Source organism: Botryllus schlosseri, chromosome 10 (genome assembly GCF_051294905.1).
Source record: "Botryllus schlosseri isolate E-star chromosome 10, Bs_hap1, whole genome shotgun sequence".
NCBI lineage: Eukaryota > Metazoa > Chordata > Ascidiacea > Stolidobranchia > Styelidae > Botryllus > Botryllus schlosseri.
The window spans coordinates 24,806,242-24,826,024 of NC_137245.1; the positions used below are offsets into that span (position 1 = coordinate 24,806,242).

Consider the following 19,783-nt stretch of genomic DNA (forward strand, 5'->3'; position numbering starts at 1 on the left):
GACATCTGGACAACCCGCCAGCTCAATACTTATTATTGATTCTGTATTTAGAAAACGGATATGCGGATCCTAGTATATTTTCAACTCAATCATGAATTTATATTGATACTGTAAAACAAATCAAAGTTTTAAAACGCAGCATAATTTATGGTCCATAAATTTCGTTGCTTCGCACGATCAATCAACCATTCTCCTATTTTCGCTACAGCAGATTCCGTGTCAACAACAGCGGTGATATTTGTTTGAGATTCCAGCAGCAATTTTATCCCGATATGTTTTTCTTCTGTTAAATTGCTAATTCTGAATCGCGTTATGCTTCACGACTTACTTTTCGCGCTACACGGCCATCCTGGAAGTATCTTTAAAGAGAATTCAGACGGAAACGTAAAAATCGTTCCAGGCTTACCCTTCATTTCTCCCGCCGAAGAAACCACCATCAACCGTCTGTTAAACTTATCCACGCGCGTAATTTCTATCAAAAAGTTCATCGAAACTCATAGGAGAACTCTACACTGCGATGCCGACGATAAACATTCAGACGGTCTCTCACACGGACTGTATTTATCAGCTTTTTGTGATGGAATCGACGTCGTTTCAGAACCGTACACACAAACATTGCTGGATGTCGAGAAAGATATTCTATCAGACCCCTTTCTGACTTACCTTCACGTAATAACATCAGTGGAACCGTACCATTTGCTATTCACCGCTCTGAATTCCTTGATTAATACTGTAAAAAGCCGTAAAAATCATGGCTGTCAAATTCTGACTACCGTTTTTGCGGCTTCTCAAACTGGAAATAAGCTCGTGCAGGAGGCCATGTTCAAAATATTACAAAAAATGCACATTGTGTTCTACAATCAACTAGCGTCATGGCTTCTACACGGGCTATTGATCGATAGACACAATGAATTCTTTATCTGCAAGAGAGAATCATCTCCGTCCGATTCTTCAATCTTCTATAACGACCAATCTTTCTCGACGTTTAATTCACAAATGGATGTGTTTCAAATACGTGCCGAACTGCTGCCGAGTTATCTCCCGTCTAGAGAAGCAGACATCATCTTATTCGTTGGGTCCTCGCTGCATTTATTCGAAAAAGATATCCACCAAGTCGAATCTTTGAGTCTGCAGACTAACAGTGATTCGCCAGCCGTACAAGCCCCTCGCCACGATAAACACAGAGAAGGAATTGAGGAGAAACGGCAAGAATTCCGTGCCGAATTCCTATCTTTACAAAAAGACGAGAATTTCTCGTTAGAAAAATTGCAAGGACTTCTGGATCAAATCAGATCCACTGTCGCAAAAGATTTATGGGATATCTGCGTCGTGCAAGCGAATCTCGTGCATCATCTTACTATGTTGAAGGATTTTTATCTCCTCGGATTCGGAGAGCTGTATATGGTATTTTTGGAAGAGGTTTCTCACGTTATGGGAAGAGTTGTGTCTAAAATGACAGAATATGATGTAAACAGAGCGTTTTTACGCTCTGCCGTTAAGGTACAGTTAGAAGAAGATGATTCTGCGTTACAAAATTTCCGCCTTACGATATCCAAACCGTCAGAAGACAGCACCACAAATTTCCCACAAGATGCAACGCACATAATGGAGTCTGAAGATACGTGGTCCATGTTAGGAATGAGTTTCAATGTAAAGTGGCCATTGCATATCATCTTCACGCCGTCTGTGCTGTCTAAGTACAACAAACTTTTCAAATTCTTGCTACACGTACGTCGCACGCAACTCGCGTTACAAAGCTTGTGGGCTCTGCAGATGAGCTGTTCAAAATATTCGGTCATTCATCCCAACGACGATTTCGATTTGAAAAGAAATATCTCAAATTTGACTCTGCGGATGCATATGAGTCACATGGTTGATAGTTTGCAGTACTATCTTCAGGTATGCACATTACGTTGTTCTAGAATAACTTTTTTCCTTAAATTTTACTGGTTATTCGGTAAAATTGTTGGGTTTGGTAAAAAAAAAAGTTGCACACCGAATTTGTTCAATACCAACTTGTGAAGCTATTCAAGTTGTAAAACTGTTATTAGTGAAAATCTTCAAATTTTACTGGCAACCCTATCAATTTGTAAAGTTATCCGTAAAACCAATTCATAGCAAGTTTGGCTCAATTCCAACCAGTAGACGCAAACTCACTGGAGTACAAAATTTCGGATTTGAAGGAAATAGTATTTAATTTCCGTGGGAAATTCTGTAAATTGTTAAATATAAAACTAGCCGCCGTAAATACTATTATTTCAAATCCAAAATTTTAAACCCCAATGACTTCGCTTCTACCGGCGGGAATTTAAACAAATTTGCTATGCATCGTTTTTTTAGACAACCTTACAATTTCATAGCTGGTTGCCAGTTGAATTTGAAAAAAAATGCATTCTTTTAATGAATGTAAGATTTTGTAACTCCAATAGCTTTGCTTAATCAAACTTATTTTTCAAGTTTAATTACTTTGCCTATACGGTTGGAATTTAACCAAATTTTGAGTGCAACGTTTTTTATCCACCCTAACAATTTAAGAAAATCGAAAGAAAAAAGTTATTTTTGAACAACCCTAATTCACATGTTAGTTCTCGCGTCCCGGCAAAGTTGATCCAATCTTCCAATCCTTTTTCAGGCTGATGTTTTGGAGTCTCACTTTTCAAACTTGCTGGGCATCATAAAGGATCCGGCGTCCATCGATTTCGATCAGATCATCATCGCGCACGACCAATATCTGACCGCGTTGCTGGCACAATGCTTTATACTCTCGACGCCAGTGTTCAGAAGCTTGATTGGTAAGCTATTTAGAAATACTTGTCAACTTAAAAGCTTGTGGCACGCTGTAAACTTTTAGATAAGCGATGTAGGTTTTTTGCAAATGTTAATTCTGCCTGTGGACTCGCAAAGAACACTATTGTCATAGAGCCCTTGAAATAGAAATAATGCGACTACAAGGTTTACTGTTGTCATGGAGTGCTTAAAGTAAAAATAATGCCTCTGCTTACTCACCGCTATACCACTGTAAGTGGCCATGTATGTTGTATTTCTCTATGGAACACTAATTTCTTTCTGTTGGTACAAACTAGGTTGGCGTATTTTGATCGGAGGTGAGCAGTAACGAAGTACTTCTACTTTTTAAAAGTACTCAAGTAGTATTCCTCTTCTTCTGGTACTTACTCAAGTAGATCTCATTTTCTCTACTTCTACTTTGTAATATTTTGTGTTCTACTTTCTTACTTTTCGCTATTTTCAGTTTGTCAAGTATAAGTAAGTTTAATCCCCCAATACGAAAGATAGCTTGAGGAATTTCTGGGCTGTTTTCACGGAGTACCAGCATTTAATATTCCTAAAAGTCAAGTAAAGCCCAGACATTTTGTTGCGCTTCGCGCACAGTAGTTATGGAGTGACAAATATGTTTTCACGAAAGTATCAGAAGAGCTTCTTGGAGGTACAGAACTTCAATATACAATTCTCTACTAGTTGCTGATGATTACCCCTGACGAGTGTCAGCCGAAAATATTCGGGTTCATTTCAATATGAATATACTATTCAACGAAAGTATCAGTGCATATAATTTAGGTACCGGAATGCTTGGTTCCGCTCACACCGCATTGTCGCCCATTTCATATCAAATATATCGTCACAGTAAATATGGCTCACCATAACGTTAGTATCGCATTTTCATGTCAATAATATAATTTGCAGCCCATAATGCGAAAGATAATGCTTACTCCGTCGAAAATTGATACCTCCTGGGATGCGCAATATGAATCAAGCTCTCTGCACCTCCCGCATAGCTCAATTTGCAGCTTTTGACGGTCCATGCAAACGGATTAAGATTGTTTTTAAAACTACTTACTTACTTGAGTAGATTTAAAGTCAGTCAATTCTACTTCTACTTCAAGTAGTTTTAGGCGGCTTTTGGAAGAAGTACTTCTACTCGTACTTGAGTAGATTTTTTGTTGCTACTTCTACTTGAGTAGCTTACTTGACTACTTGACCACCTGTGATTTTGATTGTAGTGAGGAAATCATAGTAAAGCTGTTGTAATGGCTGACTAAATTTTTCAGATTTATTGAACGTGTGTCAGCAGTTTTGCGAAGTGGTCACGGCGTCGATTCAGTCCGGAACAGTCGTGGCGAGAGAAGTGATCAGCGAGAGAGTGGAAAAGCTTTCCGGAGAATTCGCCAGACAATCGTCGCTACTGTTCCACACGCTGTCGGCCGTATGCAATCAGCAAAGCAACCCTCATCTGGCGCAGTTCTTGCTGCTGCTGGACTACAACAAATATTACACGCAGAATCTGTAATAAATTTGTTATCAAAATTTCGGGCCCGGTGTTCTGTTGTGTGATATTCTTGCAGCTATTTCTGGTCCACGGTCATCGTTACTGACAGCGGCGTGGCCTCAAACCTTTACTGATGTTGATGTGGAAGTCCGAACTAATTCCAATATAACAAAAATTCACAATTGAAGATAGTTGGTTTTGGACTTTCAAAGGTCGTTAGCAGGGTTGTGATGAATTAAGCCCATTTACATGGCCGTTTGGGTCAGCTTCGAAGCTGACTCGTCAATTGATCCGACTCTCTCGTTTTTGAAAAAGAGAAACATGCAGACGGCTTCAATCCGTTCCGCAGAGTCGCTTGGAGAAGGCTTGAACATTACCGGTACTTAAAAACGAATCCAGACTGCAGCAACATACCAACATTTCATGTTCATATTTCACAAAACCAGCACGTATTTCAACTGGGTGAATATGAAAGCTCTATCAGTACATGATGCTGCTTTTCTAATATGCTCGTGGTCTTATTTGTTCTGCGTCACAACTTATGAAGCGAGTGCAGCCACAATATAACTTGCACAACTCACTATCAGAAAGAATATATACACGGTGTATTTGGTCATTCTAGAATAGTGTTGAAGTATTTCTGGATATCTCAACTGACGTAGCATATTCCCGAGCTGAATCCCAAAGTGCTGTGCACCACTTGAGCTGCGATAAACATGACCATGTAAACTCGATCATTTTGGCGAGCCGTCTCATGACGTCACTTCAAGACGACTTGACCATGTAAATGGGCTTATTGCTCATGACTCGGACCAAGTCATACGACTCGAGTCTCAAACGGCTAAGACCTACATTTCATTGTAATTTCGAAGAATAGTCTAGCACCCACACTGTAAGTATTTTTCCTATTGGTACTGGTGATTGAAAATGCGACCATAAACTGTGAAAAATTAGCAAAATTAGTATATTTTTGATGCGAACTATTCATAGATATCATCGAAGAGAGTTATAAAAAGTGGTTTTAATAAGATTTTAACCCGAAACTGAGCAGTCAACGCAATGACTTGGACTCAACTTATAATATCATGACTCGATGACTTGGACTCGGTGGGGAGCTAAAAATGACTCGAGTCAAAACTATAAAAGTGAGATTGACTTGGTTACATTCCTGTTGTGACGGCTCGACTTGAGTCAATCTTTGTATTGACACGACTTGAACTCGAGTCATTGTGCATGACTCGAAACCATAGGACGGCCAAGACAGACATTTCATTGTATTTCAAAGTGAAGTCACCACACTATTGGTATTTTGTCCATCGGTCATGATACTTGGAAAATAGGGCCAGAAACTGTTAATGCTTGGGAAAATTGCGTTCTTATGAATGCGAGCCATGCTATATAACTTGGGTACCGGTATAGTTGAAAAATGTGGGTTGAACCGGATATAACTGAACAATGAACATGATGACTTGGACTCGAGTCAGAACACCATGACTCGGAGAGTCAAAACTATACAAGTAAGATCGACTTGTGACTTGGTTACAACCCTGGTCGCTAGCTCTAGTGCATTTTGAGAATCCAGTATAGTTTATGCAAGTCCGTTTGAGATGTGTTGAACACGCATCACACCATCGCAGCCTAAATTATCACACTTGGTCGATTAAAATTCACGATAAAAGTAGTTCAGGTAGTTCGCAAACAATTTTGACATGACACGATAAGCTTCAACTGTTTTTGGTAAGTGGAAAAATAATCGCCATAGTCATAAGCTATTCTCCAACTGATAACCTTATTCTGCAACACTATTGTTGTATCGCAGAAACCAACCCCTTCAAACACATTCACCAGAATCAATTTGATACTGAAATTTATGAAATGTAACTAGCATATAGAAGTGCAACAAACGTCACAACTAAAAACAGTTGGAAACAACGTGCAAGAAATAGGAAACTGAAATTTCGGTTAAAATCAAGATGGCGACATTTCAAAACGATAATCAAAAGCGACAATTTACTATTCAAAAAATTTCTTCGGCTTCTTAATCCTTCCCGAATACTCCGTGGTGGTTTCCGGGCCTGAACCGGGCCTTTTCCGTGAGAGGTGAACCTGAGACTGGGCTGTGAGCTGCAAACTGACTGCGTGCGCGTTAAACTTTTTGCTGCCGACCAGAAGGTTTTCGAGACCTTTCATTTTCGAGCTCCTAACTCCGAGAGTTGATATCGTGTTGGTAGCGTCGGACGAATCATTAATTGTAGAGTCGTCGTTGCGTAAACTGTGCTTCACGTTTTGCGTGGAGCTATTGCTACATCCTGATTCGTCTCTGTTAAAATGAACAGGAATGTTGACCATATTTGAAGATACTCTTGGAGTTACGAATCTTCAGTATGCAGCAATCGAATAATATATGCGCATTGAAATGAACCCGAATATTTTCAGCTGACACTTGTCAGTGGAAATAATTGTCAGCAACTAGTAGAGAATTGGAAAGTAGATTGCATTGATTGATGATACAAAATGCTCTTTTCAATTCTCTGCGAGTCATTGTGCATGACTCGAACCAAGTCATACGACTCGCGACTAGGATGGCCAAGACAGACATTTCATTGTAACTTCGAAGAATAGTAAAGTTACCAAATGGTTGGTTTATTTGTTTGTGGAATTCATGGTGTTTTGTCGACTACTATCTTCATTTACACCAGGCCAATTTCCTTCATTTCTATTCCTTAGATACTTGATACTTGAAAAATAGGGCCAGAACTGTTAGGACTGAGGAAAATTACTCTATCGTAACGCGACCCATTCTATAGGCCTATCACTCGAGCAGAGTTGAAAAAAGGGCGCTTCTTTGATATACCCCACCGATATCAAAATTTATAAACGGAAAAATAAATTCATTTTCGTGTTGGTATTGGGATGGTATTGGAGAGTTGGAATGGAATTGGAAGTGGGTTAGGGTATCCCAATATCAGGTAGGGTCTTGGGTGGGAGATATAAGGGTTGTGAGTGGGAGATATTAGGGTTGATGGGGAGCGATATTATTGTTGTGAGGGGGATATATTAGTGTTATGGGTGAGGGATATTAGGACTGTGAATGGGAGATATTAGGGTTGTTTGGGAGGGATATTAGGGTTGTGAGTGGGAGATATTAGGGTTGTTTCGGAGGCATATTAGGGTTGTTTGGGAGGGATATTAGGGTTGCGAGGGGGAGATATTAGGGTTGTGGGGCAGGGATATATGGGTTGTGGGGCAGGGATATTATGGTTGTGAGTGGGAGATATTAGGGTTGTGGGGGATGGATATTAGGGTTGTGAGTGGGAGATATTAGGGTAGGAGGATGGTGGATGTTAGGGTTGGGGGATAAACTATATTAGGGTTGGTGTTTCTGACGCTAGTTCGCGGATTTTATCACCCCTAACCCTAATATGTACGTCATCCACACAACCCTAATATCTGTCATCAAACACTACGACTCGGACTCCACCCTCTAGGAGCTGACTTGGACTCGGTCGTGCATTGAAAATGACTCGACTCGAGGCAAAACTATAAAAGCAAGATTGACTTGTGACTCGGAACCTTGTGACTTGGTTACAACCCTGATATGAATAACTTATTCAATTATTCATATTTTTTACTAGTTTCGCGTAAAACTATTGTAGTTTCTAAACGTTTTCCCTTGGAACAGGCTGAAACCTTGACCGAGCATACCACATCATCCAAAAAAACATAGTACAAATCCACAAATCGGACTGGAATTACATATCTGTGAAGCCACAACCGACTCGCAGCATTGTCACAAATTGCAACGAACTAGGCATTGTCGTAACAATACTAGCAAAATTTTCTTTGCAAAAGGTATATATTTGAACTCTCCACAATTTCCATATTCACATAATGTCATAAAGACTGATACTCTAACGCTCCATTTCGGGAGAAAATCACTCATGTGGGCTACTCCAATTTTTCTACACTCTATCGAACACTTATGGATAACGTAATGTGACGTCACTTACAAAGCAACAAAACAGCGAGACAAACTCACTCGTCGTCCGAAACGTCAATTTTGAAAGTGCTTCGAACTTCAGCCGGAAACCTTCCTAACGTGTGAGTAAAATACTTGGCCCACCACGAATGCAATACAGGCGTGGAGCTGTCTTCTTCCCAAAGACATATGCCGTCATAGAACCTGCGGATAATGATTAACCCAACTATTGAGGACAGAGCTTTGGAAAAATGAAGTATTTTTAGAGAGGGTCAAATTAGTTACGATTGGTACCCAAAGTAGAAGTAGAAGCAGAATTTCCAAGGGAGTAAAAAAGTAATTGTTCCGTGAATAATTTTGCCTCAAAAACTGTTAAGTGGTAGCATTGCAAGTAGACGAAAACCTATTCCAGTACATCATTAATGACCATCCTTGTGCATTTTTCGTTTCTCACAAAACGTAGTCTAGTCAGACGACGCATATCAACCCAATTACACCACAGTTTCATCGTGGCATCACCAGCAGATCAATGGACCAAAATTATATTTCTCTTTGATCAACTTTATAGCCTATGCGGCTCACATACCGTATTAAATCCAGGAAACATTCCCTGTCTTCACAAATGGAGGGGTCGCTCTTGATACAAAACGGGATGTATTCTTTGGCAATATCCATAATTTCGCGGTAGACTTCTTCGTCTTCACGCGTGTAGTTATACCTGTTAGTCACAACACAGCGCGTCTATTATGAGTAACACTCACAAAATATCAACTGCCAGGACCCACGCCAGGAGCGCTTACCCATCCAGAGACTGTTAACAGGGCTGGGCAATATCTCGTGCATGGGTGGTTAGAGCGCAGTGTCGTGATGACTTGACTCGAGTCACGATTTTTTGATGACTCGAGTCATTTTAACAAATTTGTAAAATGACTCGACTCGAGTGAATTTTTGTATTGACTCACTAGTGCTCGAGTCATTACGCGTGACTCGAACCAAGGCACATGACTGGAGACTAAGATGGCCAAGACAGACATTTCATTGTAACTTCAAAGAATAGCAAAGTCCTGATACTTGGAAAATACTTGGTTTGTAAAAAGCCTCTTCAGTACAGGACAGGAGCCTACATACTCAAGTCGCAATTTACAATTTACTCCAAGAGTTCAAGCCAAAATACTTAGTTTTCGCATAAAGAAGTTAGTGTTTGATAGATAAACATCAGTTACCAAAGATATCATCATAATAATCAGGCCATGTAGCCAAGATCGATGCATCGCAGAACTAAATATTATTATTAAATCATATTATTAGAAAATTGTACCATCACTTATTCAGCAGTGACATTCCACAGTACATCGTTAGATAACACATACAGAACCATAAAAATCCACTGCCCGGGGCGCAGCATTTAAATTTAGTCCATTCAGACCAAGACCACAAATTAATAACACGATAAGCGTCGACACAATAGCTAACTACGTGCTCTCGACGCAAAATTCCCTTCCAGTTACCTTGTAAGGACTTGAGACGCGTTCGCCCAGCAAGATATGGCTTCCTTGTGCTTGCCGTTTCGGCTGTAAAACTGCCCTTGTAGAGAATACGGCAAAACGTGGCCTCCGTCATAGTATTTCTCCACGGACTTTACCGATCGCTTGTGTAACTCCTCGGAGTTATCGAATTCCGCCAGCAAACTCAATCCGAGAGGATATCTGAATTGCCGGTTACGATAAGCACTGAGCAAAATTAAGTGCTGGTATTTGTGTGATTCGATCCAGAAAAAAGTATTAGGCACTCATTACGACGTCAGACGAAGTTGGGTAACTAGGAAATTTTCAGCTTTTCTAAATTAGAATAGAATAGGAATAATGGCTACACAGTTCTTTCCAACTTCGACTAGAATTAGAACTATAAAATTCGCGAAAAACTGGACATTGAATCACTTCATATCAAACCACGAGAATGGCAAATGTTTGTACGTACAGCAAGCTTGGCCCGCTTCATACTATACAATTCCTCATGTAATATTTTCAGGAAAATCATAAGTTAGATTGAAATTAAAATAAGAGCGTGGACAGGAGATAAAGAACCTCAACATACAAATTTTTAGTATATAATCGAATAGAATACCAAATATTGAAATGAACCCGAATATTTTTGGCTGACACTCGTCAGGGGTAATCGTCAGCAACTAGCAGAGAATTGGAAGGAACATGGTGTATCAAGAATCGTAGCACAGAATATTGATAAAATACAATGTTCAGCCGAGAATATCCGGGTTCATTTCAATATGAATATAGTATTCACTCTACTACTTTACTTCTTCAAAAGTCAAAATTTGTCGAAATAAATTTTTAGAGCAAAATTTATCGTTTTTAGGCCCTAGTGATAATGTAGAGACAGAAAACCAAACAACGCATATAACTCACTTCTCCAACGCCCCTATCTCCATCATAAGTCGCAAGAGCTTGTGCTGAACGACACACAGCGTTCCGCTGTCAGTATGTGCGTCTATCGACGGATTGATCGCTACAACCATGGACGCAATTTCCATCATTCTCGTGCACATTATACCATTACCGCTCAAGTACATCCAGCTCTGAAACACGGGATATTGCCAGTTGTTACATTGCAATACGATCCAAGTGCAGATAACAAATAACCATGTAGTTCACCAGAGATGTAAAGATTACAAACAATTTGATATGACATAGGACATACTACATACCTAGATAAATGTCAACTTACAGAACTATTTAAAATTGAAATTGTGAAGACAGTAAATAGTCGATAGCGTAGTCACAAGTCAATCTCACTTTTATAGTTTTGACTCGAGTCAAGTCGAGTCATTTTCAATTCATCGCTGAGTCAAGTCAGCTAGTATAGGGCCGAGTCCGAGTCATAATGTTCTGACTCGAGTCCGATTTCAAGTCATTATGTTCACTGTTCAGTTTTAAGTTCATATCTGGTTCAACCCACTTTTTTCAGCTCTGCTTTTTGATATAGAATGGCTCGCATTCAGAATATCGTAATTTCTCGCAGTCTCAACAGATTCTGGCCCGAAAATAGGATCACTTTACTATTCTTCGAAGTTAAAATGAATTGTCAGTCTTGACCATCCTAGTCTAGAGTCACACGACTTGGTTCGGGTCACGCAAAATGACTCGAGCACAAGTCGAGTCAATACAAAAATTGACTTGAGTCGAGTCATTACAACGCCGGTATCCACACAAAAATCTGATATTGGGTGGCGTCTAGCAAACACTACTAATATTTTAAAAGATTTGAAAAATACCGATCTCAACTTTTTCTGTATCCGTCTTTTTCAGCGACCACCCTCTCCTGTCTTCCGTGCCTTTTCCATGCCACGTAATCTCCGTCATTTCCTGCGTACAAAAATTCACTATAACACCCAAATCAAAAACACAATCACATTTAACGCCTCACTATAATTTTATCGCCGTGAATCGCCCACGCGTGATCTTCACTCATCCCCAAATGCACGTCGCTGTATTTAAGTATTTGACAAGCGGCGATAACAACTATCGCCAAACCAAAGCAGTCGAGTTGCCGTCCTGAAAATAAATTGTACGCTGTGACATTAGCATGGAAATAAGGACGGGCTCTCAGACCAAACCTGTAAGAAAACTAAATAGAGATTGAATGTGAGCTTTGTCTTTGTGATAGTGAGGGTATAAACGATTCCACAACAGATCACTGACCTGCAAATAAATCGTAATCTTATGCCATTGCCAGCAATGGAGAGAGAATCTTCGCATGTCAATTGTGAATAACAATACATAACAAAACTGCGATGTAAAGATAAGCAAGGCGTAGAGACGGCTTGATATAACAGAGTCATAAACGCCAACATAAGGGATAGATTACGAAACTAACACAGCAATTTGGAGTGTGAACGGTTAGACACTTTCAAAATTCACGTGAAACGTCTCATAAACTCAGGGGGTCAAGCCTTCTACTGGTATAAACGGACATTTTTCAAAGACAAAGTCTGGTAAAAAATGAAACGCGGTAATTTGAATTTATTATATTCTATATTGGCCAAAAGACACTCTTACAGATTTTGTCATTGAGTAGTTGGCCTACATTCTTATTGAGATGAACTCGGATATTTTTGGCTGACACTCGTCAGCAACTACTAGAGATTTGGAAAGAACATTGTATATCAACAATCGTATCACAAGATATGACAATAAAGTCGACTCCAAGGCATCTTAATAAAAGTGTGAACGACCTCTCCCGACAACAACACGAAATCTGTCATCCCGATAATTTTTCGCGCAACAAAAAAATTCTCTAGGATCTTCCAACACCAACGTGAGCCATAGCAGGCAGTCATCCACTGATTATCTCACCTTTTTACAAAGAAACCTGGTAGCAGTGCCACTTCTGGTTGTGTTTTCAGTCGTCGTTCTGTCAATAACGCTTTTAACAAGGATTGAGAACTTGAGATACAAGGCTTCCACAACTTCAAATTCCAGTGTAGGAAAATCGCTGTCACCGTCTCCCTCGTGCTCCTCATACGCACTGGCATCGCCATTCTACAGCAACAAGAAGTACGGCACGCAGGTAAGCAGCGTCTCTCATAGCAGCCAGTCAAATGCTGTATGTTTGAATTTGATAAACAACTGTTTCAGACAAAACATGCAAATAATGTTGACATCAGATGCAGCGTATGCACAATTGATCATGTTCACACGATCTGTGCTGTTGTTTTGTCGATTTTTAACCGAATATGTTCTTGTTAGCATTTGTTGTGTACCATTATTACTTTACCACGCTGTCTACTAGTTGTTTGTGTTCATTATAATGCCACCAAGACAAAATATTCACATTTCAAATTTGATTCACCGCATTTCTGACATTCCCAACTGATGAGCGACAGTCAAAATGCTTTTAATGAATAGATCAACAATTTATGCAGTTATTGATTGATCATGTGTAGCAGATATTATCGATTATTTCATAAAATGACCATCATTAAACTTTTCCACACAAAACTCATCGTTGTGCAGATGCGCATTCACCTTCAATATTAATGTAGTTATATTTAATAATTTACGATGAAATTTTGTGTTAAAGGTATTATTTGGACGTTCGATCTCTTACATTGTATTCCATCGCAACAATATTTCAATTGGAATAAGTGAAACAATAATATTTAAGATGATGCAATTGTGATAAGTTCGACAACGAATAAGCATTATATCCTGCTTGGTAATTATCTTGGCAATCTACAAAAACACCCGTAATGATTACTGTTTGTCAAAATTGTGACTTGATAAATAACGTATTTGAAAGGTATCATAACATCTCAGGCAGGCTGGAAACACAGAGCTTTCCAAACTGAGGGACATTTTTCCATATAGAATCAAGAACCTAGATTATCTATTAATCCAAAAGAAGGTGATAAAACCTTACTAACCTTTTGTTGGTTGTTAGGAGATCGACGACCAGGTGAACCTAATGTTGAGTCAGCATTACTTGAATTGACATCCGAACTCTCAGTCAATGTAAGTCTGCTTTCTAAATATCCAAGAACGATGGACAAAAAAGCCAAATCTGGCTCTGTTTCGTCATCCAAAGCCCGGCGAATGTGACTCTCAAATAAACCCACAAACTCATCCGTTGTCGTTATGGGGAATCGACTCATGTCCTCCTTGGCAATATCCATTTTCGCTCTGAGACATATGTCTCTCTTCTTCATGAATTTTCATCCGGCATTGTTACCTAACGTGAACTTCAACATATATCTAATGCACAAAGGAGCATCGTATGATAACGTAAATGTAAAAACAAACAAACGGTCGAATATATGAGGAAAACGTAAGTTCTCAAGCACCAATTAGACATCATTTTGCAAGTCTAAACATTTGATATGCATACTAGATGTATTTTGAGTTGCAAGTCGCAAAAAAAACAACTGCACACAACTAATATCTGATACGTATCAAACAGGGGAGATGAAATACTTGACCCATGCGAGTTGAATCGTGTTTTGACACAAGTACAGGTAAGTAAAAATAAACCTTAATAAGTTTTCGTGAGCAATAGCCGGGTTTACAGCAAGTCTGACGGAATGGGGCAGTATTTATGACTGATGATAGGTACAATTTGCAACACTCAAGACAATAGTAAATACTCACACTGCAGCTTCATTGCTTACAATGACATTTGTGCAATATTTGTATTTTTTCACATTTCGACTCAGAGCCCATTCAGAAATCAAACAGCCTATGGAGTCACTCATCAACGCAAACATTAATTGCTAGGGATTGCTCTTGTGGAAACTCGAAAGCCTCCGAGATCATATGGATGCAGATTCGCCTGAAAAGTATCGGACAAGACCGCAAATCACATAGCGACACGCAGGACAACACTTAACCAATACTAACAGGTGAGTGCAGACAGCACTCACCGGCTTCTAGGGCTGGGCAGAATGACAACTATTCCCATGGTTAGAAGTGATTTATCATCAATCATTCTGTAAAGATTTGGGGTGCGCAAATAAACCAAGCAGGCCAAGCAATTTTGCAAGTAGAATAGCATAATTCATCATAAATAGCCTATGAGTGACTACAAAACAATCCCTATTTTGAATTTGTCAGCATTTATTAACTACAATGAAGTTGGCATCGCGCAACAAACTCAAAAAATGCATGCTGTGATTGTGAAACACTTACAAGCGTGCAGCGGTGACAATGCATCGATAAAACACGGCAAAACGCAAAATAATTCAGGATATAATAGGACAGGCGCTTTCAACAAGTGGCGGTGTGGGGTCGATTTCCTACAACGATCGCCAGATTGAGGGGAATTCAACGGAAATGAGTTTGCGTTACAGTGGCACGTGCACAAAATAAGTAGGCCTACAAGTTATGATATTTCTACATAACGACGCAAGACAGTTGCAACTGTAACTCAATGCAATATACAATCAATCGCAACAAATCCGAACACTCGGTGCTCTATATTGGGTAAAGTATGCAAGAGTTAAGCCCCAATAATTCACAAATTAGAACATCGGCCCTTCGCTCAATTTGACAAATAGAATTATCTAGTTCTCCAAGTCTGCGAGCACGGCAACAGTCCCAACACGGTGCAAAATACCCACTATCATAACAACAGCTCCAACACGCTGCAAAGCTCCAAAACGTAACATTTCAACGCCACAGTCTTGTTTTTAAGTCGATTCAAATATGTCCCACCATCAACTAGCATTCGTGATGCTGTACAGGATTCGAACCCATCCCCCATACTTTGACGTTAACGCCATAGCAGTAGATGTCAAGCACAGGTTACCATACCATAGTTCTCCCGATAGCTACTCGATCAGCTTTGGTTTTTTGCTATCATTAGCACAATCATCAGACGCATCCAACTGCCTTTTCGTATTCTTACCCGCCACTTCCAAAGTCTTGCTACCGTTGACATTATTTTTTACGGCTTCCCCAGAGCCGTCCTCTGTCGTTTTTATGTTGACTGGCGTGTCTTGAGACACTTCATCGGACTCTACAGCAGGAGATTTCGCCAACCAGTCCGAATTAAACTCTACGATAATACAAGTCATGTTATCGCAACCAGTTCCATCTCCTGTAGTATCAGGCGCGAGACATTTAGTCATCAACTCTTCGCATATTGACGATAGTTTCACTTTTTGTTCCGATTCTGTACTTTTAAGTCTTTCCAACACAAAATCCACAACATCTTGACTCGATAACGTATTCCATATACCGTCACACGCTAAAACCATAAACTGATCCCCTTTTTTCAACGTAATCTTTTTAACGTCGGGCATAGCGCTTATGACTTGCTGCTCAGGTTTAAACTTATCGTTTAGTTTGTAGCAATGATCTCCGATCGCACGAGACAGATTTAACCCGCCATTAACGCGACCGCCAGTAACATGACCGCCTGCATTCTGTATTCTAGTGAGTTCAATTTCATCTTCCGGCTTGTGATCTTCGGACATGTCAATAGCTTTGCCATCACGGCATAATACGCATCTGGAATCGCCGGCGTTCGCGACGTATAATTCATGATTATTTACAAAAGACACGACCGCAGTAGTGCCGCTGTCTTTACCGGGTTCTTCCTTGTTAGAAGCGAACGTTTGTAGCGGGATGTGGACGCTGTCTGGGTCTTCATCGCTATCATCTTCACTGCTATCTTCGTTTTCACTCTCACTGCTTCCTTCTACGGCTTCATCACTATCAAAACCATCGTCTTCTTCCGAGTCAGAACCCGATAAATCAGGTTCGAACTCAAAATCATCGGCCAGCCCTAAATTACCGACTTTGCCTTTCGGGTTAATTTTTCCTGACTTCACTTTCAAGGTGGAGCTAATCGCTTGATCGCCGTCTGAAGAACTGATTTCATCGGATTGCTCGGGAGATGTTGGTTTTAAAGCTGATTTCGTAAAAGTATCGTCACTTGAAGTCACTTGTGACGATGTTACTGCGTTTGATGCGGATTGATTTGAGTTTGACGCTTCCACTTCTGAAGATGACGATACTTCTGTAGTGTCTGGTTTGGAAGAATCTGGAAGTCCGCACGAGATACTGCTTGAAACGTTGGGTGCTGATTCAATCTTAGACTGCTTGATATCAGATTCGTTATCTTTTGATGTGTCTGTGTGTTTTGTTTCCGCTTCGTTACAAGGACTTGAGGAAGACCCCGGTTTTTCTTGACCATCATCATTTTTATTGTTTCCCCCTTTTTGTAACGCTTTTCTTGTTTCGTTTGATATTTTACCGTATCTCGACAATAATTCTTCGATACTCATAGTCGCTTCTTCGTGCAGCATCGCCATCTCGTCTTCCTCGCAATCTTCTTCATCTTTCCTCTGCAATTCGGCGTTTCTGATGTCTTCCTCCGACGGAGGAGGGTCATCCAAGTCACGATCGGCTAAAACTTTTAATTCACGGATTACGTTTGGTTTTAGTAACTCCTCGTCGAGAGCCATGAATGCTTCTTTCAATGCTGACTCAAAATCTCCGGATTTGTACGAGTCGAGATTTTTTAAAAGGTCTGATATGTGCAGAGCGCAGTACATGGCGACTTCGCTGCCACCGTGTCCGTCGAACACACCAAACAATGAATTATCGTTGCTGAAATTCGGGATGCAGTTGTGAGCGTCTTCCATTGAAATACGCCATCCTTGCATGCGCGACACTCCGTAGGAAAGACGTTCGGAATCGCTGAAATCTTCGGATTTTTTCTCGGTTTCAGGCTTCGACAGATACGCTCCCATTCTGAGCAGTGATTTTTCGACTCAGGATCAAAATAGCGCGGTAATCTATAGCTTGAAATAATCTTGTTAATAGAATAGGAAATCTAATATTTGAGTACAAAAGTTAAAAATTTAAACGAAGAATAATTGGGTCTACGTGTACTTTTCGAACCCACGACCTACCGATCAAGAAGCCGGACGCTTAACCATTACGCTATCTTGTCGGCTGTTCATGGGTAAAGTGTTCCCAGTTGAAAGTCTTATCTGAGAAAGGTTACCGCACGTCTGCATCGTAAATTTTGTCGTTTATAAATTTTGGTGTGGTGTTTGTGGGAAACATTTATTGAATTCCTAGGGAACACTAGCTTGTTATGGGGAGAATATCGAAGAAGCCTTAAAAGTTGTAGCGACATAAACGAGTTCTAGTACCATTGGCATCACTTCATACGTTGAACAAGCCACAAGGTAGATTGTGTGGGGCGACACAATGGTTTCGCTGCCAAACAATAGCATATTGTTTTGCTGATTTTATTTGCGATTATTAGGAATGATGCCCGTTTACATCTTTGAGGTCGATTTGAGGGTTTTCAGTCCCCATGACGCAGCAAAAACTATAATATTCAGATATAGTGTCCAGTGTTTCTGAGAAAATCGGTGCTATAGAATTTAGCTATAAGATAATTTATCTACACTTTCGCTCTAATCATTTATAAAGCATCAGGCAATCTTATCTGGCGCCCACACTTCAATATTCAATAAAACTGGTTTTAGTCTTAAGCTATTTTCATCCTTATACAGAAAAATCGATTTCAAATATGAAATAAGGTTCATGTATATACAAGATTACAAAAACTTTACTTTTGCGAAATGCGCAAGGATGTCAGTCATGTCGAACTTCGATGCACACAACACATAGGGCCTACATCGTGCAGCACATGACACTTGGCAGCAGGTCAGCAGCGTGTGAAACTTTCACATGAACCTGTTGACCGTTTATTAATTTTCAATTTCTATCGGCATGGTGAATGGATGCCTCATGCATTACGATACACACCGCACTGTAGATTACGATGCTTCCCAATCCAATATACGTACACCGCCAACCACGTATCACCATCCGTCACCGCGGCGTTAGTCCGTTACGAGACCACAAAAGAGCTACAGACCATGCTCCATGATAGGACTCCTATTTAATAACAGATCGTTTCATTCGATTAGAGAATATTCCTTGGCTAGTATACTGAGCAGCTAATCGAAGAGCTGGCTCTGGCTGTCAAATTACCGCCATCTTAGCTAAACAGATCAGCGACAGCCGAAGTAGCGTGGGCCCGCGAAGTAATCCATTTTGCGCCGATGCTTGGAAAGCGCTGAAGCGGCAAAATTTTCATGAGTTAAATCCCTCATGCATATTATTGAATGAGATACTCTCGGAAACTTCCTAAATATTACCTTACCAGATGCAGATATACTGACCGATGAGAAGAACACCACAACGAACACACAAAGATACAGCCTCATATGTTTATGCAGTTATAATAAGGTGCAGAATCAGAGATGACTGGCTATACGGTACCTTACCCTTAGCATAGCCTTCATATTTTGAAAAGTCGCCCTCTCGCGAGAAATCTAATCTATAACCGCAAATCTTCCATAATCGTTCTTTGATGGATGTTTATATCGCCCCGGGGATTATGCCCTCTCTATAAAGACAGGGCTATACTTATATATATTCTAGGCTTAGGCCTACCATATTTTGGAAATCTAAAAAGAGGACACTTTTTCAGAAATTCGAGACTTGCAAAATAAATCGGAGAAGAATTCTCAAAAATCGGTGAAATTTTCCCACTTTGTGATCGGTTGACTAAAAATAAAGGTCATTTTTCCGCCCAGAGCCCAAATCGCCGTTTTCAAAAATAACCGCCGGAGCGCCACTTCTGAGCTAATTTACGGCATATCACTCGCAATTTGCTCTAATTCTGACTTAAATTTTCAAAAAAGAGGACAAAATCTCAAAAAAGAGGACAAAAGGGCGTCCTCCGAGGACACTTTCAAAAAAGTCAAAAAGAGGACAAATCCTCTTAAAAGAAGACGTATGGTAATAACCCTAATATATTTTATGTCCGCACCATGGCCCAATTTTATATATATCATTGGATTGGTCCTACTCGAAATTGGGAGGTAATATCGCATCATCATCACTTGACAATGGACACCGTCCTGAGTATTTTACCTGGACACGCGAAATCAGGGTCAAGCGGCAGAGCCGAACTAT

At 40.1% G+C, this 19,783-nt stretch overlaps 3 protein-coding genes across 4 annotated transcripts; 1 reads left to right on the forward strand and 2 right to left on the reverse strand.

Moving 5' to 3' along the window:
* Nucleotides 1-203: 203 nt before the first annotated feature.
* Nucleotides 204-4,467, forward strand: LOC145448739 (gamma-tubulin complex component 4-like). The gene is made up of 3 exons (XM_080327199.1): nucleotides 204-1,899; nucleotides 2,633-2,792; nucleotides 4,068-4,467. The coding sequence occupies exons 1-3, from the start codon at nucleotides 313-315 to the stop codon at nucleotides 4,304-4,306; spliced, it is 1,986 nt and encodes a 661-aa protein (XP_080183325.1). The 5' UTR covers nucleotides 204-312; the 3' UTR covers nucleotides 4,307-4,467.
* Nucleotides 4,468-6,135: 1,668 nt separating this feature from the next.
* On the reverse strand, nucleotides 6,136-13,986 carry LOC145448741 (menin-like). Of its 2 annotated transcripts, none has more exons than XM_080327201.1 (10): nucleotides 13,705-13,986; nucleotides 12,635-12,820; nucleotides 11,896-11,980; nucleotides 11,706-11,833; nucleotides 11,564-11,644; nucleotides 10,688-10,857; nucleotides 9,773-9,970; nucleotides 8,851-8,982; nucleotides 8,325-8,468; nucleotides 6,136-6,605 (listed from the first exon to the last, which is right to left on the reverse strand). In XM_080327201.1, exons 1-10 carry the CDS (start codon nucleotides 13,984-13,986, stop codon nucleotides 6,299-6,301), a joined length of 1,713 nt encoding a protein of 570 aa, XP_080183327.1. In that variant the 3' UTR covers nucleotides 6,136-6,298. The 2 variants fall into 2 exon arrangements, with proteins under 2 accessions (XP_080183327.1, XP_080183328.1); XM_080327202.1 differs by having other exon boundaries at nucleotides 6,510-6,605; nucleotides 8,296-8,468.
* Nucleotides 13,987-14,031: 45 nt separating this feature from the next.
* LOC145448740 (protein phosphatase 1G-like) lies at nucleotides 14,032-17,654 on the reverse strand. The gene has a single exon (XM_080327200.1). The coding sequence runs from the start codon at nucleotides 17,530-17,532 to the stop codon at nucleotides 15,604-15,606; it is 1,929 nt and encodes a 642-aa protein (XP_080183326.1). The 5' UTR covers nucleotides 17,533-17,654; the 3' UTR covers nucleotides 14,032-15,603.
* Between the last annotated feature and the right edge of the window lie 2,129 nt (nucleotides 17,655-19,783).

What these genes read in the sequence shown, in the direction of transcription:
- LOC145448740 (XM_080327200.1), bottom strand. Translation starts at nt 17,532, where the DNA reads ATGGGAGCGTATCTGTCGAAGCCTGAAACCGAGAAAAAATCCGAAGAT.
- LOC145448741 (XM_080327201.1), bottom strand. Translation starts at nt 13,986, where the DNA reads ATGAAGAAGAGAGACATATGTCTCAGAGCGAAAATGGATATTGCCAAG. An exon ending in CTCCTAACAACCAACAAAAG is followed by an intron (nt 12,821 to 13,704) that starts GTTAGTAAGGTT and finishes TTGTTGCTGTAG; the next exon opens with AATGGCGATGCCAGTGCGTA. An exon ending in GCGTCTCAAGTCCTTACAAG is followed by an intron (nt 8,983 to 9,772) that starts GTAACTGGAAGG and finishes TGTGACTAACAG; the next exon opens with GTATAACTACACGCGTGAAG.
- LOC145448739 (XM_080327199.1), top strand. Translation starts at nt 313, where the DNA reads ATGCTTCACGACTTACTTTTCGCGCTACACGGCCATCCTGGAAGTATC. An exon ending in GTTTGCAGTACTATCTTCAG is followed by an intron (nt 1,900 to 2,632) that starts GTATGCACATTA and finishes ATCCTTTTTCAG; the next exon opens with GCTGATGTTTTGGAGTCTCA. An exon ending in AGTGTTCAGAAGCTTGATTG is followed by an intron (nt 2,793 to 4,067) that starts GTAAGCTATTTA and finishes TAAATTTTTCAG; the next exon opens with ATTTATTGAACGTGTGTCAG.